The sequence below is a fragment of the Pleurotus ostreatus genome (genome assembly GCF_014466165.1).
Source record: "Pleurotus ostreatus strain PC9 chromosome Unknown scaffold_1, whole genome shotgun sequence".
Lineage (NCBI taxonomy): Eukaryota > Fungi > Basidiomycota > Agaricomycetes > Agaricales > Pleurotaceae > Pleurotus > Pleurotus ostreatus.
In genome coordinates this window covers 2,771,116-2,797,258 of record NW_023503156.1, presented here as the reverse complement: position 1 = coordinate 2,797,258, position 26,143 = coordinate 2,771,116, and the positions used below count along the sequence as shown (strand labels likewise).

General features: G+C 52.0%; 12 protein-coding genes across 12 annotated transcripts; 5 read left to right on the top strand and 7 right to left on the bottom strand.

Moving 5' to 3' along the window:
• Positions 1-160: 160 nt before the first annotated feature.
• OTU1 (ubiquitin-specific protease otu1) lies at positions 161-1,712 on the top strand (the record flags this gene model as incomplete). Its single annotated transcript, XM_036770665.1, has 6 exons — positions 161-299; positions 354-683; positions 866-920; positions 1,008-1,299; positions 1,394-1,507; positions 1,629-1,712. The coding sequence occupies 6 exons, from the start codon at positions 161-163 to the stop codon at positions 1,710-1,712; spliced, it is 1,014 nt and encodes a 337-aa protein (XP_036636510.1).
• A 2,646-nt stretch (positions 1,713-4,358) lies between these two features.
• PC9H_001012 (uncharacterized protein) lies at positions 4,359-5,746 on the bottom strand (the record flags this gene model as incomplete). The annotated part of the gene is made up of 3 exons (XM_036770664.1): positions 4,359-5,388; positions 5,460-5,617; positions 5,696-5,746. 3 exons carry the CDS (start codon positions 5,744-5,746, stop codon positions 4,359-4,361), a joined length of 1,239 nt encoding a protein of 412 aa, XP_036636509.1.
• Positions 5,747-7,552: 1,806 nt separating this feature from the next.
• On the bottom strand, positions 7,553-9,458 carry PC9H_001011 (uncharacterized protein; the record flags this gene model as incomplete). Its single annotated transcript, XM_036770663.1, has 6 exons — positions 7,553-7,930; positions 8,013-8,181; positions 8,279-8,415; positions 8,477-8,765; positions 8,823-8,995; positions 9,048-9,458. The coding sequence occupies 6 exons, from the start codon at positions 9,456-9,458 to the stop codon at positions 7,553-7,555; spliced, it is 1,557 nt and encodes a 518-aa protein (XP_036636508.1).
• Positions 9,459-9,937: 479 nt separating this feature from the next.
• PC9H_001010 (uncharacterized protein) lies at positions 9,938-10,921 on the top strand (the record flags this gene model as incomplete). The annotated part of the gene is made up of 1 exon (XM_036770662.1): positions 9,938-10,921. One exon carries the CDS (start codon positions 9,938-9,940, stop codon positions 10,919-10,921), a length of 984 nt encoding a protein of 327 aa, XP_036636507.1.
• A 424-nt stretch (positions 10,922-11,345) lies between these two features.
• On the bottom strand, positions 11,346-13,533 carry PC9H_001009 (uncharacterized protein; the record flags this gene model as incomplete). The annotated part of the gene is made up of 8 exons (XM_036770661.1): positions 11,346-11,570; positions 11,631-12,802; positions 12,869-12,905; positions 12,964-13,024; positions 13,078-13,122; positions 13,173-13,317; positions 13,371-13,455; positions 13,507-13,533. The coding sequence occupies 8 exons, from the start codon at positions 13,531-13,533 to the stop codon at positions 11,346-11,348; spliced, it is 1,797 nt and encodes a 598-aa protein (XP_036636506.1).
• A 492-nt stretch (positions 13,534-14,025) lies between these two features.
• PC9H_001008 (uncharacterized protein) lies at positions 14,026-15,294 on the bottom strand (the record flags this gene model as incomplete). Its single annotated transcript, XM_036770660.1, has 7 exons — positions 14,026-14,172; positions 14,228-14,631; positions 14,693-14,738; positions 14,791-14,851; positions 14,906-15,095; positions 15,150-15,202; positions 15,266-15,294. The coding sequence occupies 7 exons, from the start codon at positions 15,292-15,294 to the stop codon at positions 14,026-14,028; spliced, it is 930 nt and encodes a 309-aa protein (XP_036636505.1).
• Positions 15,295-15,749: 455 nt separating this feature from the next.
• PC9H_001007 (uncharacterized protein) lies at positions 15,750-17,053 on the bottom strand (the record flags this gene model as incomplete). Its single annotated transcript, XM_036770659.1, has 8 exons — positions 15,750-15,929; positions 15,986-16,275; positions 16,333-16,375; positions 16,427-16,487; positions 16,541-16,582; positions 16,638-16,776; positions 16,835-16,904; positions 16,955-17,053. 8 exons carry the CDS (start codon positions 17,051-17,053, stop codon positions 15,750-15,752), a joined length of 924 nt encoding a protein of 307 aa, XP_036636504.1.
• Positions 17,054-17,584: 531 nt separating this feature from the next.
• PC9H_001006 (uncharacterized protein) lies at positions 17,585-18,847 on the bottom strand (the record flags this gene model as incomplete). Its single annotated transcript, XM_036770658.1, has 7 exons — positions 17,585-17,644; positions 17,706-18,058; positions 18,113-18,273; positions 18,327-18,371; positions 18,428-18,566; positions 18,621-18,690; positions 18,746-18,847. 7 exons carry the CDS (start codon positions 18,845-18,847, stop codon positions 17,585-17,587), a joined length of 930 nt encoding a protein of 309 aa, XP_036636503.1.
• Positions 18,848-19,331: 484 nt separating this feature from the next.
• Positions 19,332-20,319, bottom strand: PC9H_001005 (uncharacterized protein; the record flags this gene model as incomplete). The annotated part of the gene is made up of 3 exons (XM_036770657.1): positions 19,332-19,476; positions 19,532-19,770; positions 19,825-20,319. 3 exons carry the CDS (start codon positions 20,317-20,319, stop codon positions 19,332-19,334), a joined length of 879 nt encoding a protein of 292 aa, XP_036636502.1.
• A 1,171-nt stretch (positions 20,320-21,490) lies between these two features.
• On the top strand, positions 21,491-22,682 carry RPL7 (60S ribosomal protein L7; the record flags this gene model as incomplete). Its single annotated transcript, XM_036770656.1, has 7 exons — positions 21,491-21,507; positions 21,562-21,577; positions 21,639-21,731; positions 21,903-22,069; positions 22,124-22,261; positions 22,311-22,491; positions 22,542-22,682. 7 exons carry the CDS (start codon positions 21,491-21,493, stop codon positions 22,680-22,682), a joined length of 753 nt encoding a protein of 250 aa, XP_036636501.1.
• A 635-nt stretch (positions 22,683-23,317) lies between these two features.
• On the top strand, positions 23,318-24,179 carry PC9H_001003 (uncharacterized protein; the record flags this gene model as incomplete). Its single annotated transcript, XM_036770655.1, has 4 exons — positions 23,318-23,437; positions 23,492-23,586; positions 23,644-23,717; positions 23,794-24,179. 4 exons carry the CDS (start codon positions 23,318-23,320, stop codon positions 24,177-24,179), a joined length of 675 nt encoding a protein of 224 aa, XP_036636500.1.
• A 204-nt stretch (positions 24,180-24,383) lies between these two features.
• PC9H_001002 (uncharacterized protein) lies at positions 24,384-25,909 on the top strand (the record flags this gene model as incomplete). Its single annotated transcript, XM_036770654.1, has 5 exons — positions 24,384-24,600; positions 24,654-24,936; positions 24,988-25,374; positions 25,435-25,567; positions 25,625-25,909. The coding sequence occupies 5 exons, from the start codon at positions 24,384-24,386 to the stop codon at positions 25,907-25,909; spliced, it is 1,305 nt and encodes a 434-aa protein (XP_036636499.1).
• Between the last annotated feature and the right edge of the window lie 234 nt (positions 25,910-26,143).

Here is a 26,143-nt window from a genome sequence, read left to right as displayed (position 1 = left end):
TCGTTTGAGTGTGTGTTGGCAGAGGGAGTGAGTTGGAGGGAGTGGGGATGGGAGAGGGGTTTATATAGGGAGGGGGTAGGGGTGCATGACGTAACGCCTCCAGCGCCGCGTCACACCGTTCCCATTCCCGGACTCGCGGACTTGTGTTGGTACATTGAGTATGGCAGGGGTAGTGCGATTACGACACAGCGCGGGGGTGGCATCGCTCCAGGTGCCGTTCGATGACGACACGTTCACAGTCGCGCATCTGCAGCGGAAGATCGCAGAGGTGACAGGCATCGGCGCTGCCCAGCAACACCGTCAGTCCCCTTCATCATTTCAGTGTCCGTTGTTGTACTGATTGGGGATTGCAGTCAAGGCGGGGTACCCTCCGCGCGATCTGCACCTCGTCGCGGACCTGCCCGTCTCCAGTCTCGGCCTGCGCTCAGGCGACCAGATCATCCTCTCAGCCGCTGCACCTCCAGTTCCCGCAGCATCAAGACCACCGCAATCCACATCCGCACCCAGACACCCTGCTCCCGCTCCCGCACCAAGACCACAGGCCGGAGGAGACGGGGGACCGGTGCACGTCGCGACAGCCGATGGAAGCTTCCTTGTGCACCGCGTGGTCCCAGACGACAACTCCTGCCTCTTCTCCTCCATCGCCCTCATCTTCAATTCTTCCCCTGCTAACATTAGACAAAGTTAGTCTCTCTCCTTCCTACCTTCCCCGTTTCTCCGCTTCCCCATCTACCTTCGTACTTCCTGCAACTTCCTTCTCCTTGCCTACCCCATGCTCGACTCCCGCTTCTCCCTTGTTCCTTCCCCTTCTTCACCGCGAGGGTACACACAACGAGGCATGTCCACTGACCCAATGTCCACCCAGTCGTCGCAGATGCCATACAGCGAGATCCGGACACTTACTCCGAGCCCATCCTTGGGTACGTTCCCTCCCTCCCCTCCCCACTCCCCTTCTCTCCCTCTCACCCTTTCCACACTAACGCTGACCATGCCCACCCACCCACCAGCATGCCCCCCGCCAAGTACACCGCCGCCATCCTCAGGCCCGCCACCTGGGGCGGCGCCATCGAGCTCGCCGTCCTCGCCGCCCACTTCGCCACGCGCATCGACTCCGTCGACGTCGAGACCGGGCGCATCGATCGTTTCGAACCCTCCTCGACCACCAACCCCACTGCTTCCATAACTTCAGCGAGTGGAAATAGGTGTATATTAGTGTACTCGGGTATACACTACGACGCGGCGACGCTCGCCCCCATGCCAGACGCGGACCCCGAGTGGCACCAGACGGTGTTTCCTATCGTGCGTTCCCTCCCCTTCTCCCCTTCCTTCCACCACCCCTCCCATCCCCCTCCTCCCTCATTTCTCCCCGCTGATTGGTGCAATTGGTGCACAGACGTCCGATGATGACGCGAGCGACCCCATCACAGTGGCCGCGAAGCAGCTGGCGGGAATCCTGCGCGCAAGGAGGCAGTACACGAATACGGCGACATTTGATTTGCGGTGTGAGGTGTGTATGGCCCCCTCAACTATCTCCTCCACTGTCCTCCTTTCCCCAATATCACATTGCTTTATTCCCTCTTTCAATACATCAGCTGATCAACAGCTAATGTTCATTGGTGTTTTTTTAGCAATGCAACCAGGGCCTCAAAGGCGAGAAGGGCGCGCGCGCGCACGCGGAGCAGACGGGGCACACGCGCTTCGGGGAATACTAATCGATAAACCGCTAAAATATATGATACTGCTACGATGTGTGTGCTGGGTGTACCAGGTATACTTCGTTCCGCTTCAGTGTACCGTTTTCGATGCTCTGTGAACTTGCGTTCCAATCGTACATGTAACCCCTTCTCGACCCTGATGATTTTACGTATGTACGACCCTCTGATTGAAAGACTTTCATTTCCATCTCCAGCTTCATCCCCGCCTTCGTCGATGCAGCCTTTGTAATACCACTGCTTGCTTTCGAATGTTAATCTTAATCCTCTCCGCCTTTCGCGCGAGCCACCCCCCCCCCACACACACACACACACAAACCCACAAACCCACAAACCAACAGTGAACGCACTAAGAGTACTTCATACCATACCATCCCGCCAGACTCGAACGTCTGCACGGTTCATCCAGATTCGTCCCTGTCTCGTTTCTGCCTCCCCTCCACGCAGCCCGGTTTCCCTCCCCCTCCTACCTCCTACCTCCTATACTCTGTCAGACTATCCCCTATACTCTATACTCTAAAGAGTAACCTGAGCATACTTCGCCGTTAAATCCTCTAGGTTTCTCCCCCGCCTTCTCTGCCTTCTCTGCCTTATCTTCACTGTACCCTGTGTGCCCTGTTCGCCCTGTGTGCCCCGTACGGAGATACACACTTACTCTCACCGCCTAATGTAAGTACCTCCAAGGTTACCTCCACGAAACTTCGTGCTTCAAGCTTCGTGCTCCACGAGCACAAGCACAAGCACAAGCACAAGCGTTTGTTTCGCCGTTCGTCTCCTGCCTCTCTGCGCTCTACACTTCGATTATGACCGCGTCGTGTACCAAGATACAAGATAACAGAATACCAAAATACCAAAATACAACATACCGAAATACCCCATACCAAAATACCAAAGACCAAGCTTCAAGCCAAGGATCAAGTTAAGATACCCCGATAACGCTCGCACTGTGCTCAACGCGCCTCGAACGCTACCACGTCCCGAGTCGCCCATCCCCAGCCTGGGCCCAGGCTGCTCCTCAGGTGCGCTAGGGCCACTTCCAGGGGTCACTATCACTTCCAAGGTTACTTCCAAGGTTACTATCACTTCCAAGGTTACTCTCACTCCACGAACCTTCGCGCAAGCTCGCTCAAACTCAAGCTCAAAGCTCATGTTCAACGCTCAACCTCCAGAGCCCAGTTTCACCGCCTCCCTTCCTTTGTTTCTTCCTACCTACGTACCTTCGTCCCCTCTCGCCTCTCCCGGTCAGCGATGCTCTTCGCGGCCGATACTGCGAACTGCGAACTTCGAGCTTCGACTCTGAAGATCTCAAGCTCCAAGCCCTCAACAAACTCAAACTCATGTTTCGCCGTCTGCCGCCTGCCGTCTGCCACCTGCCACCTGCCGCCTGCTGCAACCGTCTGCCTCTCGTGGTCCCCGCTCTCACTTGCGTTGCGCCGGCCATCGCGACACGTCGTCACACGCACCGTAAGGCTGTCGTTGTCGTTGTCAGAAGCAGGCGCGACGCGACGCGTACCGGAATACGCACATGTACACATGCACACATGCACGCGTACGGCGTACGCCGTACACCGTGATCGCAAACACCGCCGCCATACTCCGCGCCCAATGGCCTCCCCATCCCCAGGCCCCGATGTCCCGCGACCGTCCATTCCCCCCACAGTGCCACAGTGCCAGAGTCATCTCCAAACACCCCTTCACGTCCTTCCTTCCGAACATTTACCAAAGCTGCTCTGGATCCAATGCGAGAAGCCGCTCCGAGAGACCATACGCCATCCATACGAGCATACGAGCACATGAGCACACGAGCACACGAGCACACCGACTTGACCTCTGCTCGTACGGTAAAAAAGCGTCTTTTGGGTGGCCGACTGGCGGACTTCCGTGCTTGCTCCGGCCTTTTTTGCCTTTCGGAATCGAGTCGTTCAGCGTTCAGCATCGTGTGCCCGCCAGCGCGATACTTGGTTTCGCCGTGATACGCCGTGATACGCTGTGATGCTCCGCGATGCTCCTTGACCGCCAACACGTCCAAAGTTCAAATGGCTCCAATGCCACGTATCTCAGAATCTCAATGCATGCCAGCTCCTCCCAGGTTCCTTCCAAACAAAAAAATAAACTCAAACTCACACTCAACCTCAAGCAAACTCGTGTTTCACTGTTTCACCGCCTGCCGCCTAGTACCTCCCCTTCTACCCTTCTACGTGTATCATACAGAAAGCACCGCGTCAGATATCCACAGATGCAGAACGACTCAGATAAGGCAAAAGCCATAGAATAGCAGGGTGAGAAAGTATAAGTCTAAGACCACTCGGGCGATTTGTGCAGAGGCTTCGAGCCACCATAGTCGTTTGAGATTCTGAGAAGGGGTATCTCCCCACTCTTCGCTTCGTCCGATCCTCCGTTCGCAGAGTGCTCTCGCCCCGCCAAGCCCGACTGTCCCTCTGCGCGCCAGGTATCTCCTATCTCCTATCTGCCTTGTATTTTCCGCATTTTAATCCACTTTATTGATTCCATATCCAAAGCCCGAACCACCTCGTCTGTGACATACGCCTACACTCCGCGCACAACGCACCGACTCCGGGATTCACCACGAGGGTTGCTCCGGATAGACCCAAGTTCCAAGCACCATCGAGAACCCAGAAACCCAATTCACCACTGGGTATCCAGGTCGCCGTTATACCAGGCCAGCACCTTCCGTATATCCGCGGCTTCTGCAATCATCTTGGCAGACAGCGGGGATGCAGCGACGGGTGGAGTATTGGCCTGTACGGTATCGTTCGAATCGCTGCTAGGTTTCGCACCTTTGAGCAGTGGGTCGGGGCTCGCGTGTGCATCGGGGCACTTGGACTCGACGGCTGCGGAAGCGATTGGAGAAGCCTGTGAGGGGGCAGGGTTGGGCCCTGCCGGTGCATTTGTTGGCGAGTTCACGAGTGAAAATGGCAAGGATGCCTGGGATGCGCAGGGCACAGGGTCCACGAGTGATCCAGCGCGTTGAGCCGCCTCTCCATCCCGACGCCTGAGCGCAGAAACTGGTGCTGCAGGAGGACCCCCGAAGCTAGATGGTGTATCAGATTGGACGAGTGGAGCTGGTGACTTGTAGTTGAATGTGAACGGTTGGGGTGTTGATGATGCACATCTTACGGGCGGAGCCGTGGAGTCTGGCGAAACCGCTGGTACCTTTGGTGCTTTAGGAACACTTTGTTTCATCGTACGGATGGGCATGGGCCGCAGAGCGCGTGCGATTACCATCGTTGCTGGCCCGGCGATAATTCCCTCGGGCTCACTCGAAAGCCAAGTGCACACATCCCGAATCCTCTTGAGCTCATCCGCGAACACATCGCCAATCCGTGCCGCGAAATCACCGTGCCGATGCGTCCCCGCCGCTTTGGCCCCCGCCTGCTCCTCGCGCAGGTGGCAGATCCTCAGCGCAACAGGCCAGCCGAGGCGCTCCGCTTCCGCTATGGTCAGCGGTGCGGCGCGCTGCAGGAACGAAGTGTACCCCAGCTCGACCCATTGCGCGACGTGGTATTCATGGCCCTGCTCGATGCGCGCGATAGAGTCGTCCCATCCTATCTTCTGGATAGCCACCTTGCGGAGGGGCTCGATCTGCCAGGTGTTAGCGAGCTTCAGTACCAGGCACCATTGCGTGATCGAGTGTTTGGCCCAGGAAGTGACTTGCCTGATTATTATAAGGTAAGTAGAGGCGGTTTAGTGGAGAATTTCGCTGGCAGGGAGATGATTACGACGAACAAGGGTAATATGATCTCTAGGAACTGCTCGAATTCGCGGGCAGAAACTGATCCGGTCAGGTCTATCTGTTTCTCTCCGGCACGTATGCGTGGCCGGAGGACGAGCGAATGACGTGTGAACGAGTCCACGCTGGGAATCCTGAAGAGCTCCTCATCGACCTGGCGGGGGTTCAGAGAAACGGACTACGGACTACGCCGGGGCAGCCGGGCACTGGGAGTTGACTAGCTACTACGTACCACGAACTCGATAAAATGGAGGAAGTATTTCGCGTTGTGGCGGAGGACCATGGTGTATAGCGTCGAGCGAGAATCGCAGCTTTCAAGGGGGTGTCTGGCACTCTAAGAGTACCGCATGATGAGGAGTCGTGATGCAGATCGTCACCAAGAGTTAGGCAGGGTCGAATGGGCATGGGCATGGGAGGATCACGATGGACGGCGGTGCGTATCAATTGTATCCTGCCTATACAATTGTCGTAACATAATAATTGACAGTGCTGTTCTGAGGAGGACCTAGATGTGGTCTATGATGGAGCGGGAATGTCAGTCAGGCAGTTGACAACGATGGGAGGAGACACTTGACAGACATTGAATAATGTATACTGATATAGCTACGAAGCGACTCACCGCGACGGACGTCGGACGTTTGTGTTAGCGGTACGAATAGGGGAATAGGGGAGAGCGATGGCAGCGAAACCCACGCTTCTAACCGACGTTGTGAACGAGTCTTGAGCTAGAGCGAACCCAGTTGGACGATGCACGACGACACCTTTTATTTCGATGATGGCAGTGTCGTCCTTTCTGTGTGTGGCGACTTGGACGACGAACACACAGCTACATATGTGGATACTCCGATGGTGGCAAGTACCGTCGAAGGAGGCCCTGCAAGCGCGGTTGCCTAATTGTTTACTTCCGTGTTCACCACTCGATCTTGGCTGATGAATCCCAAGTGTTCAAAGATATGTTTGCCGTAGGGCAAGCTTCCGCCCTGAATACAGAATCGGAAATCCACGACGGCGTGCCCTCTGTCGTCGTGCACGATAAAGCGAAAGATATAAGAGGATTCTTGCAGGCAATCTACAAACCGAGGTATCTCACATAAGACTTGGACTTGGCATGCATACTGAGTTCGCCACTGAAAAGCTCCGTTTTTATGCCATTACACGACCCTGCTTCCGCAAAGTTGCTAACAGGCCCTCTTCTGCTCGCCGTCAAGTATCAAGCAGATGATCTCAAGTTCCGCATCATCGAGCATCTAATCGCCGTCTGGCCTTGTTGTGACTATAGAGATTGGAAGGGTAAAACAGCCATGCTTGAAGCTGAAGCAGTCGGATGTGGGGTGCACATCTCGCACCCAGTCGACCTCTTACAGCTGATCCCCACAGTCAATATACCTGACTGCTCCCCCAAGAAGGTTTGAGCCGTGGCGCTTCACAACACGACATGAGAGACTGCCTTGCCTTGGTGGCGGGCCAGGCCAGGACCAACGACTGGCTCTGGACGCGGGTCAAATCAGGAGAACCTGCCCCTGCCAACGGTGAAGTTCCAGCATTCGACGACTGCTCAAGACGCAGAGCGCAGATGTGTAGAAATGCATTGTTCGCCGAGTGGATGTATTTACCATTGCACCACCCCGAGGAGTTCTTGAGCTTGGATATAGCAATGTTTTTGGTACCGCGGTACTACAATTATTCTTTACCACGTCCTCGAAAGAGATCGTGGCTTTTCCTCATATGCGTATTATCTGTGCACGCGTACCAAGCTCATTAGAGCCTGATAGCGCGCAACGACCTTACAGGAAGAACGAGAGGCAAGTTTTAGCGAATGTAACAAGTCACTCAGGGATGCCCGAAAGGGGACAGGAGGGACAGAAGGAGCGGGAGCACTGGGAAGGTCGAAGCCAGACTGCTAGGCTGAGGGGTAACTCGCATTGGTATCGAGAAAGCACGCCAAGTGAAGATCGCTCCCTCTTCAAGTAATTAGGTAGAAGTTGCGATGACAAGGGGTGAAAGCAAAATACATTGGATATAATATAAGCAGTGTTCTGTCGGAAAGAAAGGAGGAAAGGGCGAAACGCCTCACGATAGACGACGAGTATCAAGCAAAGACGGGAATTTTCTCCTCGCCTACCTTCTCCTCCCCGACTGTCTCCCTCTCTTCCTCCTTCGCCCCAATCTTCCCTACTGCCTCTGCCTCGCCCTCTCGCTCCCGCAGCCTCTGCTTGTCCTCTATCATCTTCTCCTCCACCAACATCTTGAGCTCCTCCTCCAGCTCGCCCTCGTCAATTCCCTCTCCCGGAGTATTCAGCCCAAGAGCAATATCACCACCAATCCGTATGGCGTCGTCCACCTCCTTCGCATCAGAATTCGCGGAAGCCATCGCGTCCATCGTCTCGTCGATCTTGTCGCGTTGTAGCGAAGGGTGCGAGAGGAGCGTGCGGAGGGTCGTTGTTGACGAGGCGTAAGATTTCATTATCTGTGTTTGAGATTCATATTAGCAATCAACGTTGGATGCACCCAGAGAGGAGGAAACGTAGATAGGTGAAACTCAAACGTACCTCGACATCCCCAGCAGCAGCTTCCACGCTCAACAGCGTCCCCTCCAGCACCTCAAGCGACCCTAGTCGTTTACCCAGTATATCAGCAAGTTGCTTGCGTGACTTTAGGGCGGAGAGGGCGACGGGTTTCTGGTTTGCACGGAGGGCGGTTGATGCTTTCGTGGTTAGTCTAAAGATAGTGATAGGTTGTCAGAGATAGAGCGTCGGGTGGAAATGGAAACGAAGATTCGCTGATATGGAAGAGGGGAAGGGAAACAATACGCAACTCGTTCATTCGCCTCTGAATACTCTCGATCTGCTTATGCATATTCTCTACCGCTGTCTTCAATTCGAGGATCCCGCGGTCTACGACAGTGATAATTCGCTCTTCCGTAGGTGCAGATGGAGATATGAACCTGATGACCTATGTGACGGAAAGGAATGTATAAATAAGAGTAGAGCAGGTGAGGTGAAGGGACACTGACCTCGTTATCCATTACCACAACCTTGCGTTCTCTTTGCAAGAACTTGAGTAACACTGACGCATCCTGCTCGCTCAGCATCTCTTCTTCCTCCTCAAATTCGTATTGGTGTTCATTGTAACCAAGGCCCGCTACGCACCCGAAGGTCTTCCTAAAGCCTTGCAGTGTATAAAGCGCGCCCGCCACTCCCTCCCCCTCCTTCCCTTCCTGTATCTTCTCCACCTCACCCGCAGCTTTCTCCACCAATCCCACAACAACATACTCCCCATACCACGCCATATGCTTCCTATCACTTGCCCCTCGACTACCACCAAGTGTTAGCGCTCCGGAAAGCGTTTGTGTGAGCGACGTGATCATCCCGTCTTCACCGATTACTCCAGCGCGTTCGAGGGCCCACGAAAGAGGCTTCCCAACCATGTACCACGCAAGACGGGTTGGGAGCCATCCGGGGTCGTATATGGATTGCGTTGATGTGAGGAATGTAGACAAGGGGATTAGCGATTTGGATGCTATTAGTTCGGGCTGGAAGGCGGAAGTTACCAGGCTGGGTGTAGGCAAAGTGGGAGAGACTTACAACCACTGCGCCCAAAGCCAAGGGTTTACCGACACCTTCTATCCTCAAGCTATCCACCAACCTCTGATCTGCACTTAAAACTAACTTTCCCTTCCCAGCTCCTCCCTTCTTCCCTAGAATCGGTGAACTCGGCGGAGGACAGCTGACCAGGGCCTCCAATGCGTTCCGCCACCACTCGACATTAGCGTGGTATGATGTGGGATTTGATGTCTTCTGACGTGAGATATCGGAGTAAAGGGCTTGCAGACGAGAGCGGCTCGTCGAGGAGAACGGGGGGAGGGCGGCAAGTGGCGAAGGCGTGGACGGGGTTGATGTGTGCTTGGAGGGTGTTGAGAATCGTGAGGAGGAGGAGGAGGAGGAGGAGGAGGAGGAGGAGGGTGGAAGATTTGGTCGTCGGGGAGTGGAGGACATTGTGGCGGCTCGAAGTCAAGCCCCGTAATTGCGAGTTGAAGTAGCTGCGACCAAAGAAACGCGTGCGTCACATGCTGTGAGTGTGACCACTGGGAAAGGATGACTAACACTCAATGGGTTCGTCTTCTCGACATCTTGACATCGTCGCCTCTCCACATCCCAGGCGATCTCAACGGACAGCCACTCTCGCGCTAGGCACCCCGCATGATAGTACCCAAGAGTTCAGGAACCATGTGAACATCTCGGCCTGACTGTGGATGACCAACCGCAGCCGGGAGTATCTTACATCGCACCACACGGAGAAACTGAGGGAATACCGACTCCGGAGAAATAGACAGGGCAGTTTGTTCACGAGCCGATATAAAGGTAGCAGGTACACCTTCCTACTACTTTCGTTGACTGGTTCCTGATTCCACGATACCAGCGCAGCTATACTATCCAATTCCCAAAAGTTCGCCGCCGACGCATCGTGATCCATAATGCCGCCTCTCATCACCCATCTCTACACTGCCGATCCCTCGGCTCATGTCTTTGAGGGAAAGGTTTACATCTACCCCTCCCATGACCGCGAAACCGACATTCAATTCAACGACAATGGTGATCAGTACGACATGGAAGACTATCACGTCTTCAGCACCGAGTCGCTCGATCCTCTTACCCCCGTAGTCGACCACGGCGTCGTTCTCCACGCCAAAGATGTTCCCTGGGTGTCCAAACAACTATGGGCCCCCGACGCGGCCTTCAAGAACGGGAAATATTATTTATACTTCCCTGCGAGGGATAAGGAGGGCATTTTCCGTATTGGAGTGGCTGTTGGAGATAAACCTGAAGGACCGTTCACTCCCGATCCCGATCCCATCAAGGGGAGCTATAGCATCGATCCAGCAAGCTTTGTCGACGATGATGGGAATGCCTATATTTATTTCGGTGGACTTTGGGGTGGACAGTTGCAGTGCTATCAAGGTGGTCATGATGTTTTCGACCCATCGTGGTCTGGGCCAAAGGAACCGAGTGGCGCTGGTGTCCACGCCCTAACGCCTCGAGTCGCGAAGTTGACGGGGGATATGAGGCAATTTGATGGTGAAGTGCAGGAGGTGGTTATTCTGGCACCTGAAACGGGAGAGAAAATCCTGGCTGATGATCATGATCGCCGCTTCTTTGAGGCGGCGTGGATGCATAAGCGGGGCGGGGTTTATTATTTCTCGTACTCGACTGGGGACACGCATTATTTGTGCTATGCCACTGGGACGAGCCCGCTGGGTCCGTTCACGTACGGAGGGAGGATTTTGGAGCCGGTGCTTGGGTGGACGACGCATCATTCTATCGTGGAGTTCCAGGAGAAGTGGTATCTGTTCCATCATGATTGTGAACTTAGTGGCGGAGTAGATCATCTCAGGTCCGTCAAGGTCAAGGAGATCTTCTACGACAAGGACGGGAAAATCGTGACAGAAAAGCCTGAATGAAGGAAGTGATTATCGATGTATTCTATTTTGTCTATACTATGAATGTGTATTGCAACCGTAGTGTTGATATTTTTTGTGACGCATGTGAAACGCATTTACATCCTAGAACGTATATACATTGTGCGAACTTAGCAGAGCAGTGCAAGAAGATGTAGAGTGGAGATTAATGACAGTTGGCAAGGAAGGACAGTGTAATAGGGTATCTCGAGTCCTTACAATCAAAACAGCACAGCGATGGAAAACAAGGAGCGTCGTACAATGAGTGTTCCAGTTATACAAAGTCCCAAGACGTGAGGCAATGCGAAGCAGTCCAAAAGGTCCGATACGATCCACTCTACGAAATAACAATTTAAGTACCATAAAATACAGAATACTCGGGGGATTTCATTGCCTTGCTGCGCCTATCTGGCGGACGTTGATCCTATCATGCGCGGGAAGACGTCTCGGGTACACTAGGCAATGGCAATGGACGAAGTGCTCCTCCAAAAATGGAGCTGTGGCGACGCCGATGAATGGAGGACCCCGCGGAAGGAGGCGAAGACGACGAGTGGTTGGAATCGGTGTGGTGCTCGTCGCCAGTGCTTGTAGGTGACAAGTACATATTTATGGAGGACTCTGCCGCGGGTGAGCACGGTTCCGAGTCGGGATTCTGTAGGAAGGATGATGAGTATGAGATCGCTTAACGGGCGTAGGCGGAAGCGTTACGCACGTAGTAGCTGTCTGGGATGGACAGCCTTGGAGGTAAAGAAGCCGCTGTGACGTTCCTCGACGTTGTGAAGGCCTCACCAACTGGCCCTCCTTTGAGGCTTCCCTCTCCACCACCCTTCAAAGCCTTATGTTCGCCAGCCAAATCAACCTGACTCGCCAGTGGCGTCCCACCCCTTCCACCCAGTAGACGCTCCCGGTCTAGGTCCTTCTGTACCACCATCATCTCCCTCGGGCTCTTCAACTCGGCCGTCCCGCCCCTTCCTCCTGGCAAACCGCCGCCTTCGAGGCTCCCATAGCCCCCACCCTCACCCGACGAATTGTACATATACATACGCGCATACTGTGCAGAAGGAGCGAACTGCCGCCTCCGGCGCCTGAACCGAAATAGTAACACCACAGCTGCAATTATGGACCCAGCGAATACGACGCCAAGAACTGACCCAGCTATCTTCCACTGCGTTTTGATGGTATCGTCGGTAGACTGGAGGACAGTGCTGGACGAAGAAGGCGTGGGCGTAGGTGTAGATGTTCGGTCCAGGCTGGTCGGAGAAGCATGCCCGATTGTTGGTATAGATGGACCGTTATTCGGTTGGGATGGTGTCGGTGATGATGTTGGGATGTGGCTGCGACTGAATGATGAGGTCGAGGTCTTAGGGGCTGACGACGGAGCGATCGTGTTGGTCGATGATGAAGTAACCGTCCACCATGTCGCCGAGGAACTCGACACAACCACAACGACCTGTTGACGGGCTGAAGATTTAGAGCTGTGGGTTGGCGACACAGCAAGGGCTCCATCGGCATCCGATTGAGGCGTCGTCGTAACTGTTGCAGTGGGGGCAACACTGGAAGTGGTTGGTGGTCTTGATCCCGTTGGCCCTCTGTTCTGCGATGACGTCGGTGCATTGTGCGCAGTCGATGTCCTGGAACGGGTCGACGGAGTCGAGGAGAGCAGAGTAGAGGTCGTGGCATTGAGGCTTGTGGTGGCTGAAATGGAAGTGGCATCAGTTGATGAAATGTTTGCGCTAGAGAATGTATCGGTAGATAAGGTTGGGGACGACGTGAGCGTGGAACTGACAGAAATGTCAGTTGAAGAATGATGCGGGGCAGAGGTCGTCAAGGAAGAGGACGATGAAGTGGAGCCCGCCGATGATGCTGATGAACCTTGGCCGTGTCCTTGCAAGAGAGAGAAATTCTCAGTTGTTGATTCAAGGGAGAAGCAACAATTGAACATCACTCAACCGCAAAATATGCCTGAGAGGGGAGTGTGGCCGATGCGCTGAGCGTCATTGGATGGATCAGTACTAATATAATGGATGTGCCAGTCGGTCACTCACACTAACGTCGGCGAAGGCTTCGACAGGGATTTTCAGTAGGTTTCCAACAGCTGGGTGCAACCTGCGCATTGCCTCAGTCATCTATACAGTGTGGGATGCTAACGAGAGTCCTACCGTATGTCCAATGGTTTCTTGCAACCGGTTGTCCAGGTGTCCCATCTTAGAGAGGTCAGAAATGCTGTTCGAGAATCTCGATCTGTGCAACTCACTTTGGCGCTTCCTTAGATTGACACCTGGCACAAGCAACAGCGAGGCTATATGCAATGGGCGAACAGCGACACCAACTAAAGGTGTCGTTGCCTAGATGCGACTGCGGCGGGATGTGTAGGTCATTTGATAGGAAAGGACGCAGGTCTGTATGTCAAGCATAAGTCTTAATATTATGAACGTTGTTATGAGGCACGTACCACCACCGCGACTACAGGCTTCATCCTTTTTCGCAGCCAACTCGCAAGGGCCTGGTTGGCCGTGCTGGCCGTGCTGGCCCTTTACCTGTGGTTCGCATTAGATAAATGCGCTAGGAAGTAGACGTGTAGAACTCACCGTGCGAGATCCAAACTGGCGCCACATAACATAGATGTTTCAAGTTGGTGCCCTAGGCTAGGAAGAAGATGGATGTTACAAGGAAAGGTAGAGAGCCATCAAACGGACAAAGTTCCGTTGGGCCATGGGTGGCCCATCTAATCAAAAACCTGTGCTGCTTCTGAGAATATCGACCATCTGATGAAGTCGACAAACACTTTCCACGGAGGTCCATGTGGCCGACAGAGTGCGAAAAATGGAACTGCATGAGTGGCTGAGCCGAAAACAGACGACACCTCCTGTGAGAAATGCAATGCAAAAGGAATGAACCCAAAGGACTAGCGCGGGTACAAACCCCGAGGATATTCAGCGATGTCTTCTTGTTTACCATTGGAGCAACACGAACATTCCTCGATAAGAAGTTGTCATTACACCCGGCGATATTAGAGATAGGGCAGCATGCGGAGAACCTTACTGTATACATAGATAGATAATCGAAAGCAGCTATGTGGTCCATCACGGTCCATAGATGACAGCATACTAGATTTCTGGCGCCCCGGAGAAACCACGATTGGGCCGCATGTTATCCAGAGACCTTCTAGGTGCGTACGGGTCGAAGGTCGTATAAGCAGCCGATGTTGCAGGCGACGTTGGAGACATGAAATAACTGCTCGAATTCGTGCGATCCTGTGTGTGATTTTAGATGATAATCAGACCTATTAGAAGCGCGTGAATGACTGACTGTGATGGGCGGTGAATAAGTATTCAGAGATACGATTGAACCTTGTTGGCTTCGGTGCCCTGGCGTTTCTCGCATGACCGAACCCGAGGCCACGGCAGTATTGTAAGGGGTCGTAGAACTGGTCGGTAAGTGCGATTCAAACACATTGACCTCTGTCTCGTCATTGCGTTGCTTCTTCCGCAACGAGTGCCAGAAGCCTATCACAGCCACAATGGCCAAGAATGCAACACCGCCCACTACACCGCCTGCAATGGCGCCCGCATTAACGCCTGAGCTGCGTTGAGAAGCAGCCGTTGTAGGTGTTGGGACTCCAGAAGAAAACGTGTTTTGTGCCTCCGTGGCAGTCGTCGTCGATTCGGTTGCCGTTGATCTAGGGATAGGGGAACCAGTTGATTCCGGGGCACCTTTAATTTAATGTGTTTATTCTGTAAATGACGAGCCCTTGTCATCGACTCGAGTACTTACCAACGAGACCTTGGGCCCGAGGCAAATCCCATATATCGTTGGTCTCCTTTGAGCAAAGAATTAGTTTCGGCTGCATTAACGGATGGTGAAATGATTACCTCGATGTTTAAGTAAGCCCATGATGGAACAGAGGTTAATGCGGGGATTTCATTGGGGTAGCTGGGGGGTCATGGCATCTTGGGTATCGCGGAAGGATGGCCATACAACACTCACGATGCGATGCTTTTCATTGAATCCGAGCATTGAGCACTCCATGTAGCCCACGGGATTATAGTGCGATTCTGGCATGTCCCGCAGGCGCTCAACAGTGAATAGGTGACTGTGCTGCAAGCACAATTATTCGCAGTATTGAGCGCGGGTCCATTGTAATGATTCCCTGCAGGCAAAGCTGGAACACTGAAGTCTGCAGGCAATTGTTGTCAATAAACTGCAGAATTCAACGTAGCTAAATACGAACTCGGAATGCAAACGCTCTGGAGGTAGGCACCCACTAAGCATGGACTCTGATTTCTGGAATTGAATGTCTTGATTGCGCGAATGAATATATGACGATGTGAACTTCGGTTAACTCACCCAGCCAAACTGAGGAAGGCAGAACGCATCCGTCGACTGGCTTGAGACCCAAGGGACATATCGAAGTATCTCTAAGGCAACAATCCAAGGTAGGCGGGGCATTGATGAGCTGCTGAGCATTCCTTTGGCTTTTGACGGCGGGAATCAATCACAGGAAGTCGAGTGAGACACGACCAAGGAATCACAGCATTATTATAGCGCGCTCGGCGGACCGCTGGTGAGTATATCGAGGCGGCCAACTCCATGAGGCCTTCACATGCGAATAAGGCAGTGTGACCATGATTTCTTCCCACCATCAACATCACGGGAAGTATACAAGATAGATTTGTCAAGAACGCATACACGCCCTACACAGGTCGTAGAACAGAAAATAGTTAAATTTAGCGTCCAGATGAACGATGAACGTAGATAACATCAAGCCCAAGTCCATGTCAAAGAAAACGGCGACATATCCAAAGACAACATATTTTCTTCGAGGGTGCACTTAGACTTCGGGTGCGCCACTGTAATGACCAGCGTGGTTCATTGTCTGAGGCTGAGGCATTTGGTGGAGCAATGGCTGCTGGGGGTGGTACCCCAATGGTGGCGGGCTGGATGTGGTGGTATAAACATTGCTACCTGAATTGGCGGGGGACGAGGGGAAGGTGGATGGATCCGAAGGGTCCTAAGGAAGAAGAACATATAAGTAACAAGAGCAACACCATAGAGTTTAGTGCTCACATAAAGTTTGGGGGGTGGCGTTGTAGGATAATCCATGTTAGAACCTCCAACGTAGCTCATAGGAGGTGGGGTGAGCGGGTCGCTGCTAGGGTTGACTGGCACAACGGTGTTTCTCTGTGCGTTTCGTCGGCGGAGTAACCAGAACACAACGCCCGCAATGATTCCGAGGCCGACCACCCCACCGACCACCCCGCCTGCTATAGCACCAGCATTGGTACCGCCGCCGCCACCACCGGATGACTGCGATGCACGAGGCGTTCCTGTGCCACTAGGTGCGACAGACTCGGGTCCTGACGATGCGTTGAGACGGGTGACTTAGAATGGGTAACTTAGAATGGGTAACTAACCTGAATCTTCCTGGGCGATGGTAATGTCAAACTTGTCCGTCCGCTACACGAGAAGTTGGTGCTATCCAGAGGACATCATTATTCACGATCTCACCGTAAAATTTTGGTACGCATAGTTAGGAACGGCGGTTCCAGCAGGAATACCTTGGGGGAAGCTATTCGCCTCTCAATAACAGACATCGAAAATAGATGAAAGACGTCTACTTACCCGACGTACACATTGGTGCAATTTGCATTGTATGAAGACCATCTGAGGGGATGATAAACGTGAGCGCTTCTCATCATCAAGGAAAGATACGACTAACGTGACCCAAGATTGCCCTTGACATGCAGCACAGGTGCTGACCATAGCATAGAATACCATGCTGCACCTGCAACTGTTTGCTGCGGTGGGGTCCGGTCCACGGTATACCTGCTCCTCTCCTAAGGGCGGAACAGTGAAGACTACGGCGATTGAGAATCATCAGACGGGGGGAATATAAGCGATGTCAAAGATCCTCACCTCCACCATTGCAAACGCCTCCAAGGGATTCAGTGATCGCGCAAGGGCTTTGGTTCCTCGAATTAAACGACTATCCGCATGTAAAGAAGGTGGATACTCGTTGAAAAAGTAGTGACTCACCCATTGAAATCCAGTTTCGCACGTAGCATGTTGCGTAGATTGCGCTTGAACGAGGGCGCTCCCGACCAAAACCAAGCTTAAGTGGATAATCCCCCTCATAATTGGCGGAAGGAGAAGGATGGGAGAAGGCTGGGGTTAGAAAGTTCCAAATCAATACTCCGTGTTTATAAAAGTACATCGGCGCTTGTGTCACTGTCAAATTGATCAGTCAGAGCGAGACCCTTGAGGAACATCACAAAGGTTAATGAAGAAATGTGCGTCGGGGTATTATACGTTAATTTCCGTGGTCAAGCATCGACACAGGTGTACTCGAGCCTTGCGCTGTAAGGACTGGAGACTGAGATTGCTATTGGGAATTGTGGGTATTCTCGTTCAACTCGACGTCCACTCACTCCCTCGGAAAGATAATGGAATCGTCCACGAGGGGCGTGCATAGCCTCCAGGTCACGCCGTCGGCATCAGCCATTGATTTGCACAGCAAAGGGTTGATGCAGCCTGTTCAGGAAGGTGTTCTGCTCTATGTAAACCACCTTACAGCCGCAGCCGCAATTCGGAGATGCTGAGAAATTTATTGAGAAAAGACAGTGGAGAAAACGAAGGTATTTAACATGGTCCCATTGAGAACGCCATCTAGTGTTTCTTGGTATTTCCATCAACGACGATATCCGGTGAGACGACGGTTGCTGGAGCCTGTTGTTTGAAGGTCAGTCAGAAACATCATACAGTCCGGGCCCATCGAAGTTCTACGTACGGGTGGTCCTTTCATTTCTGGTATATCAACTTGCTCCTGACTCGTCGTTTGTGATTCAAGTTGCTGTTGACCTACGGAGTCTCTGCGTTTTCGGAAGAAATAAAGCCAAATGAAACCAAGGATCCCTAGAGCAAAGACGCCGCCAATGGTTCCACCTATGATTTGATCAATGCGATGGCTGTTGTCGGATGTCGCGGAGGACGACGATGCATTTGTCGCGGTTGGAGCAGACGTAGAAATAGGCGAGGGTGCCGCTGAGGAAGTGGATGAGGTGCGTACAGAGCTGGTTGCGGAGTGCCTCGAAGACGACGTCGACGACGAAGTTGGTTGGGATGCTGCCGACTCGGTGCTATCTGTGGAGACGCCTATCAGTATCTGGCATGTCCATACAGATGGCACTTGCTTACTGGCATTTGCTTTAGCCAAGTTGTCGTCGAATGCATCGTTAGCCTGTATGCCAACCAGAGAATGAGCCAGATTGACAGATTCAAGTATGTTCTTGAGCACCTTGACGTCTAAGTAAGCCCAACCTGGTACTCTGGTACCAGCGGGAATCTCGCCTGGGAATCTGCGCGAGCGAATATTGAGCATGCATGACTTAACATGATGAATGTCACTTACACGTTGATATCGACGTGTGGGCAATTCGCTGACCACTCTCCCCATCTAGTATGCATACGTGAAATTCGCCTATAAGAAAGGTCGAGTTGAACGGGACTCACCCAGATATGGTTCGGTTCTGACATTCACCACATGCACTCATGAGGGAATAAACAACAGTATTGCACTGGCAAGCGTCAGCCGTGGCGGTGGTGGGGCCAACGTAGTGCTTATTATCGGGAAGAGGTGGGACTTCATGCGCTGCGGACAGTCACTATTGATCCGTCAGGTAAATTGAACACAGCTGAGGCTTACCTCCACCACTGCATGTACCAAGGAGATAGGCAGCGACCAAGCATGGACTTTGTTTGAGCGAGTTGGACGCCTGGAAGTAGCGCCTGGTTAGAGCCCTCAACTACTGTGTTGTTCCTGGCACCTACCCAACTGAACGAAGCCATGCATGTTACGCCACTGCTTTGTGAAGTTGCTTGAGGCAACGACACCAGCAAAATAGTCAATGTGACTATGATTGTCCAGACCATTGTGAGTGGGGGTGCCGGAAAATCTAAGGGCGATAAACTGCCATTCAACCCAGCTTAAGAGAGGGTATGCCTCCTTATGGCTCCAGAAAAAAGCGAACTTCTTTCTGGTCGAGACGCGACATGGATTGGCAGTTCGCCCTGGCTGATGTTCGCAAGGCATTTCGTCAAGGCACCATTCTTTACGAAGAGCCTCTCAAGGTAAGGGAACCTAGTGCGCCATGTGTTCATTAGTACACGGTTGTCGTGATATGTACACGGAAGCTAAGAAAAGCAGCTTACCTCCGTCTCCTACCCGCAGGAACCATCGGACGCGGCGTGCAATCATTGGTCACCGTGACGGAAGGTAGCTCATTCGTAGTTTTCATCAAGTCATGTACGTCTGGAACACTACAGCCCAGTGATGCGTTCGATTCGTCGAATCCCGCACTGACAGAACTTCCGAAACTGGAATTGATACTATTATATTCGTATATGACAACGTCGTTTACTCCCCAAAGAGATGAGACAAAAACACCCTCTTGTGAAGCTGCGCACCGGTTTCGTCGATCAACTTTATCTCATCCTCAGTCAGGTCGGGGACGTTGATAGTATCTAGATATTCCTTGATTCTCTCCTCCTTTGAGCTCGTCCTGGAAAAACGATTAGTATCTGAGCAGAAAAGAACATCATGTTGAGGAAGCTTACGTTACAACGATGGCACCCTTCTGGTGGATCCACTTCGTTAGAACCTGACCAACGGAGACCGGCTTCCCCCGCGTCGCTTCGAGGCGAGAACGAACGGTTTCAAGAACGGGGGACAAAGGACCATCCGGAACCCTCACTACAGGTGATAAGCCACCGTAAGAAGCTGTAGTAATGCCATGTTCTTCCCCAAGCGCTACGATAGGCTGGATAGATTTATAAACATAAGGATGGAACTCGATCTGTATGATAGGGATTTAGTGCGAGGGAACCATATGCACTGGATGGGGACATACCTGATTTACGGCAGGTATAATAGTTGCGCCGTCAAGAACTTGCTTCAAGTCCTCAACCTTGAAATTGGAGACCCCAATTGATTTGGCCAATCCTTCGTGCTTGACTTCTTCCATGCCCTTCCATACCTGCCCGAGTGTTCCTTCCTTATCCCAAGGGGTCGGGACGTGGATAAGGAACAGGTCCACGTAATCTGTGCCTAATTTCGCCAATGATGCTCGAAGGGAATCCTTGACGGTCTCCCCGGGCGCGAGTTTGTGCAACTTCGTGACGATGAACAATTCCGACCGCGGCTTCCCCGACGCCTTAACCCCCTGAGCTATAGATTCTTCATTGTTGTACATCTGGGCCCCATCAAGGTGGGTGACGCCGGAGTCAATGGCGAGTTTGACAACAGCCGTAGCGTCCGTGTTGTAATGCGCAGTGCCTATGCCAAACGCTAACCAAGGAACTCGGTTCCCATCGTTCAGAGTAATGAAGCTCTCGTCGGTGGACATGCTTTCGATGTAGGAGGGGGGCTTCTAAATTCAAGGCTTCGACCAACTTATACAGGGGGACGGGAACTCGGCACCCGCTGAGCTGACTGAGCTGACTGAGACGTTATCGAAATGCAGTCGGTCGGTGGTGTCATGTTTCTCATGAACATGCGGCGTCTTGATGGTCACATTATCATCCAGTTAAATGATCTGATCATTGTTCATCATGCATCATGCAAGGCCACACTGTGGGATCCACCTGCCCTAAATACATGTCCCAGTATAAGTACCTGCGCTACCCACGGTTGAATCTCATCTTTTAACAACTTACAGGCACTTCGATACCACATGTTCGGTTGTCTTTTGACGTTGGCAATCCTTCATCACTTGTCGCCTAAGAGCTACTGGTGCGCTCTTTGGCTGATCATCCGCATAGTCCATGGGTGTATTCGGTCACCTAGCGTACCAACAATGCATTACCTTCTTGTAGACCTTCAATGTAGCTCAAGGAGCCTATTTTGTAACACCGTTAATGAGTCAATATCGCCATCCCGGTTGAGAATGGTGGTCACTTACAAGAGCCTTGTGATTTGGCATCAAGCCAGGCGCAAGTTCAGACAGCGAATTACAATTTTGGCTGTTCATGATCAGAGCCAGGGAGGTATGGGGAGGACATGGTATTTGACGACAATGAGCGTGGACTGACATGGGGCACCGCGTAATAAATCATCCCAGACGATGGTTCTTTCCTGACAGAGGAAAGTGAATGGATTGCGTAAACGCCCGCGAACGTACTCTTCGGGGGGGTGCCACTCCCAGACTGTATATGAGGGTTGTATACGAAGACATTCGTTGATGTTGCCCGAATATTCTCTTCATAGCGCAACGAAGTGCAGTTTATGAACTTTAGACGCCAAGACTTGCAAAACGGTCCCCTGTCGCATTTCACCTAGATTGTGTTGTAAGAGACAGCTTAGGAATGAGCGGGACAGTCTTCGTTCGGAGCATGGGCGTAGAAATACTTGTCATTGACGCGAACGATGAGTAGGTCGAGCTGCAGGGCGAGCTGCAGCGAGTCCTGCGCTGTGAAAGCGTGGGATCGGATGACAAATACTATACAGTTACTCTTGGGCGGCTCACACAAGGTGGTGAAGTCTGCAGAAATTACAGTACGCCCACCTCAAGATCCCTAATGGCCCCCTCGACGACGTGAGTTTCCCGATATCCTGATGCTTCACCGCAGAATGCTGACGGTGTTACTAGCGTCCCAAGTGCTTCGGTTAGTGCTAGATCGTACCTCTGTTGCTGAGGCCAGACTCTCAATAATCGTTCATCTGCAGGCCATCGAGGTCCCGGAGACACTCCTCAAGAAACGCAAGCAAAACGAAAAGGCGCGCGAAGAACGTCTCCTAGCTGCCACTGCTGCTCGCAAGGTGAGCCATTCCCCCATGCCCAAATCAAGTTTTCTACTATGATGCATACGATCACATCGATAATTGGCTAGTGTAACAACAATGTTGCCATTTAATTAACCATCTTTCGGGACTGATTCTCTTTCTTGTTGCCCTTTCTTTCTGGTTTTACGATTTTAACTCGATTCTCAGGCAGCCAAGGCCCAGCGAAAAGTTGTCTTCAAGAGAGCTGAGACATATGTGAAGGAGTATTTGGCTCACGAGAAGGAGGAGATTCGATTGAAGCGCGCCGCACGCACGTCAGGCGACTTCTACGTTCCCGCTCAACCGAAGGTTTATTTCGTCATCCGTATCCGTGGGTGTGTACTACTAAGCACGACCAATCATTATCCCTCTGGCTAACGTTTTCCCAGTATCAATGAGATCGCCCCAAAACCACGAAAAATCTTGCAACTCCTCCGTCTTCTCCAGATCAACAACGGCGTTTTTGTGAAAGTTACTAGGGCTACCCAGCAGATGCTTCGGCTAGTTGAGCCATACATCACATACGGGTTCGCATGCATCTTCCTTCCTCTTGATCACTTCAATAACGAATTGCAGTGAACCCAACCTGAAGTCCGTGCGCGAGTTGATCTACAAGCGGGGTTACGGCAAAGTGGACAAGCAGAGAATCCCCCTCGCCAACAACGCCGTTATCGAGGGAGCTCTCGGGAAATACGATATCCTCTCAGTGGAAGACCTTGTCCACGAAATCATCACCGCTGGCCCCAACTTCAAGCAGGTTCGTTTAGGAACTAGGTCTTCCTTGGCATCTTCTAACCACCATGTTAGGCCTCGAACTTCCTCTGGCCTTTCAAGCTCTCCAACCCCACTGGCGGATGGCGGACACGTAAGTTCAAGCACTACGTGCAGGGAGGCGATTTCGGTGATCGGGAGACAAACATCAACAAGCTCATCCGCCAAATGAACTAAATCTAGTTTCCCCCTTCACTCCTTTCTCTCATACGGGTTGAGATGCACCAGTTGGGCATAGCCAGGCCAGAGGTCTCGATGTTCATGCGATATGCTGCTTTCGCCGTTTCTTATCTATGCCTGTATGCTTGATGCCGAATAAAAGACTATGCAGCATGATATGTAATCCCCAAGGAAATGTGCGATGTGATCGTAGTCTTTTGGGGGCGTTCCCGTCCCACTTGGCCACGCGTATGAGAGAGTTGGTCATTGGCATGGTGCATTTCAATCTGTGCTTCCGGGGCAGACGAACGTTGCCTTGTCGCTGAGTGATTTGTGTTCCAGCTTGTACTTGTCCCGTGTTGCCATTTACTACGAAGGCACCGATGAAATATTTATATGTGGTGAACTTATCGTCGCGCTCTCATTCGATACCTTCATCACAACTTGCATCAACGCATAACCTTTGCATTAGCAACGTTGCGGGCGTACTGATTCAACACATACGGAGTGTAAAAAAGGCGTATCTACACTTGCCGAGGCAATCGGCCCTATTGGGGCGTTTATTTAAATAGGTCGCTCTTCTTCCCTGGTGGATTCCCGTCCATATTCTGCCACCCTTCCTCCCCTTCTTCCCATTCACCTTCCACCAGTACATGGCCGAGTCCCACCAAATTTTGTCTCAACTCCTCACCGCCAACGAGCAATGGGCCCAAGATGTTGATCATGCAGAGCCAGATTTCTTCAAGCAATGTGCTGCCGGGCAGTCTCCAACGGTACGGATTCTAATGTCTACTGAATTACAAATCTCTCACACTCGAAATTCATAGGTGCTTTGGATAGGGTGCGCTGATTCCAGAGTACCAGAATCAGTTGTAACAGGGGCCCGCCCAGGAGAGATATTCGTGCATAGGAATATTGCAAAGTCTGTAAAATGCATGATCGTTATCGGGATGCGAGTACTAATCACAAATATCTTCAGCCAATTCCATCCCGACGACGACAGTGCTCAAGCCGTCCTCACCTATGCCGTAGATCATCTTGGAGTTGAACACGGTGCATTTTCTCTTACTTCGTTATCATAAACTACATCCCAACCGTTTTCTCTGTTCTCTTTCCCCCGTACATCTAGTTGTTGTTGTGGGTCACACAGAATGTGGCGGAGCGGCTGCATGCTTCCAAGCTGCATGCACCGTTGGTACAAGGCCCGGACCCGTCGTCACTGTCCCCACTTCCCCTCCTGACGCGGCCATCAACAAATGGCTTGCGCCCATGACCTCTCTGGCCGCATCACTCCATCTATCCACCGCGCCAGCATCGGAGGCAGTTCCTATTTTGGTTGAGGAGAACGTCAAGATGCAGGTAAAGAACCTTTCCAAGGCATCGACTATCACAGCCGCATGGGCGAACAAAAGTCCGAAAGGCAAAGAAGTATGGGTGCATGGATGGGTCTATGACATTGCCGCTGGCAAATTACGGGATTTGGGAATATCTCTCGGACCTCCCAAGCGGGTGTAAGGCTTTCTCCCACTGTGCACAGACAGTTTCAAATTGCCACCCAATGTACCGGAATTAGAGATTTATGACATGTGTCCCTTATGTGTGTCATTTTATGTGACGGTTCGCGGATGGTATCAGACTTCGAAAACAGCGAAGTGCGGTCCACTGCACATGTCTCCTTTGAGAAATTATGCGGCCACGCGAATCTCAAAGTCAACGACGATGACTGACGCCGAACATCCTCCCAAACACACGGACCGTCTACTGGTGCAGTTAGCGTCCTATAACACCAATCTTCAGGGATTGCGAGGGCTTCCACAGGATCTAGTCGACTGGTTATCACCAACTCTCCAGGTGTCTAGCTTTCTTTCCCGAGAGAAACGAGCGCCCGACATCGTTGCTGTTGGATTTCAAGAACTCCTTCCCTTGCACCTTGGCCGTGCGTATGCTTTCCTCTCGTTGGCAATGGCTGATGTATTGACTGGCATAAAGTTTCTGGCTTCTCCAAGGGCGTGATCAACGACAGAGATGCACATATTTTGTCGCAGATACAGGAACATGCTCCGAACGGGGAGAGGTACTCTTTGGTCGCAAAAATAGTGAACGTTGGCGTTGCTCTTCTTGTTTACGCACTCGATGACGGTGTTGCGCGTTCCGTATGCGACGTTGAAACAGAATGGTCAAGCTGTGGGCCATTGTTCATGGGGAACAAGGGAGCTGTTGGGATACGTTTCCGTATACCATCCAGTGACGGTGGCGTAGGCGAAGTATTTACGTGAGTTCCTCCAATCATCCTCTCATCTTTGAGTACTCAAGGGGTTCGTAGTTTTGTCTGTGCCCACCTGAGTGCTCACGAGCCAAGGCTTGCTGAGAGAATCGCGGATTACAACCACATAGTTTCGACATTGCTCTTCTCCCCTCTCCCCTCTTCAACACAGAAGTCCACCATCTACGACTCTTCTCACCTTTTCTACCTTGGGGACCTAAATTTCAGGCTGACACTCCCTCCAACACATTCGCTATCCGGGCCCCAAAATAGGGAGAACTTGGTTGCCGCTTTGGACCAGGAAAGCACGCGTGAAGACCTAAAGGAATATGACCAGTTACTGGTGGAGCAGCGGAAGGGAACCGTTTGCATCGGACTGAAGGAAGGAGCTTTCTGGAAGTTCAAGCCCAGTTACAAATACGAGCTCGGTGAAATTGACAAATACACGTACGAGCTCTTAAAATATCATTCTTGGGCTTGAATACTCACATGCACCTTTGTCGACAGCCTAGGACGGATGCCGTCATGGACTGATAGGATCCTATACGCCACTCACACCGACTCGCTGGGCAGCCCAGAGACATCGAATATTACAAACGTCCTGTACACTTCCATCCCTGCGTACACTACTTCAGATCACGTAGGTCTACCTGCCTCTTCGTCTGTCCATTTTCTTACCTCAATCCTTCTCATGCAGAAACCCATCATTTCATTACTTCTTCTACCGTCACCTGTCAAGACAAGCGATCCGTCTGTCCCCGTCATAGCTCTCCCCTCAAGTTACAAACCAACGCCAGATCCTAATGTCTTCCTAAAGAAAGTCGTCGGTCGCACTCTTGATCGCACCATCGGGATAATTTGGTGGCTGTTTACGGTCATTGGTGCTGGGTCATTCGGAGTCGGGATATTCAACCTCGCCTTGGGGATTGGTGCATGGAAATGGTGGCGTTCTGCGCCCAAGCCTTCTTCGAGCCCATCCTAGTTGGGTACGGACCAGTATTGTATTCTTCGTATTTATTACGGGACATTGATTCTTCACTTGTATCGTTGTGATTAATGTGCGTGTATGTCGTTTCTAACGCAAGGTCAGCCGTGAACGTATGTGTCTGTGCGCGTTTCAGTTTCTGAGATACGTATTGTTTTGTGAAACATCAGTTGAGTGCAAGGCTTGGGAAATAAGAACTGTGGCATCGCCTTCCGAAGTCCGAGTCGGCCA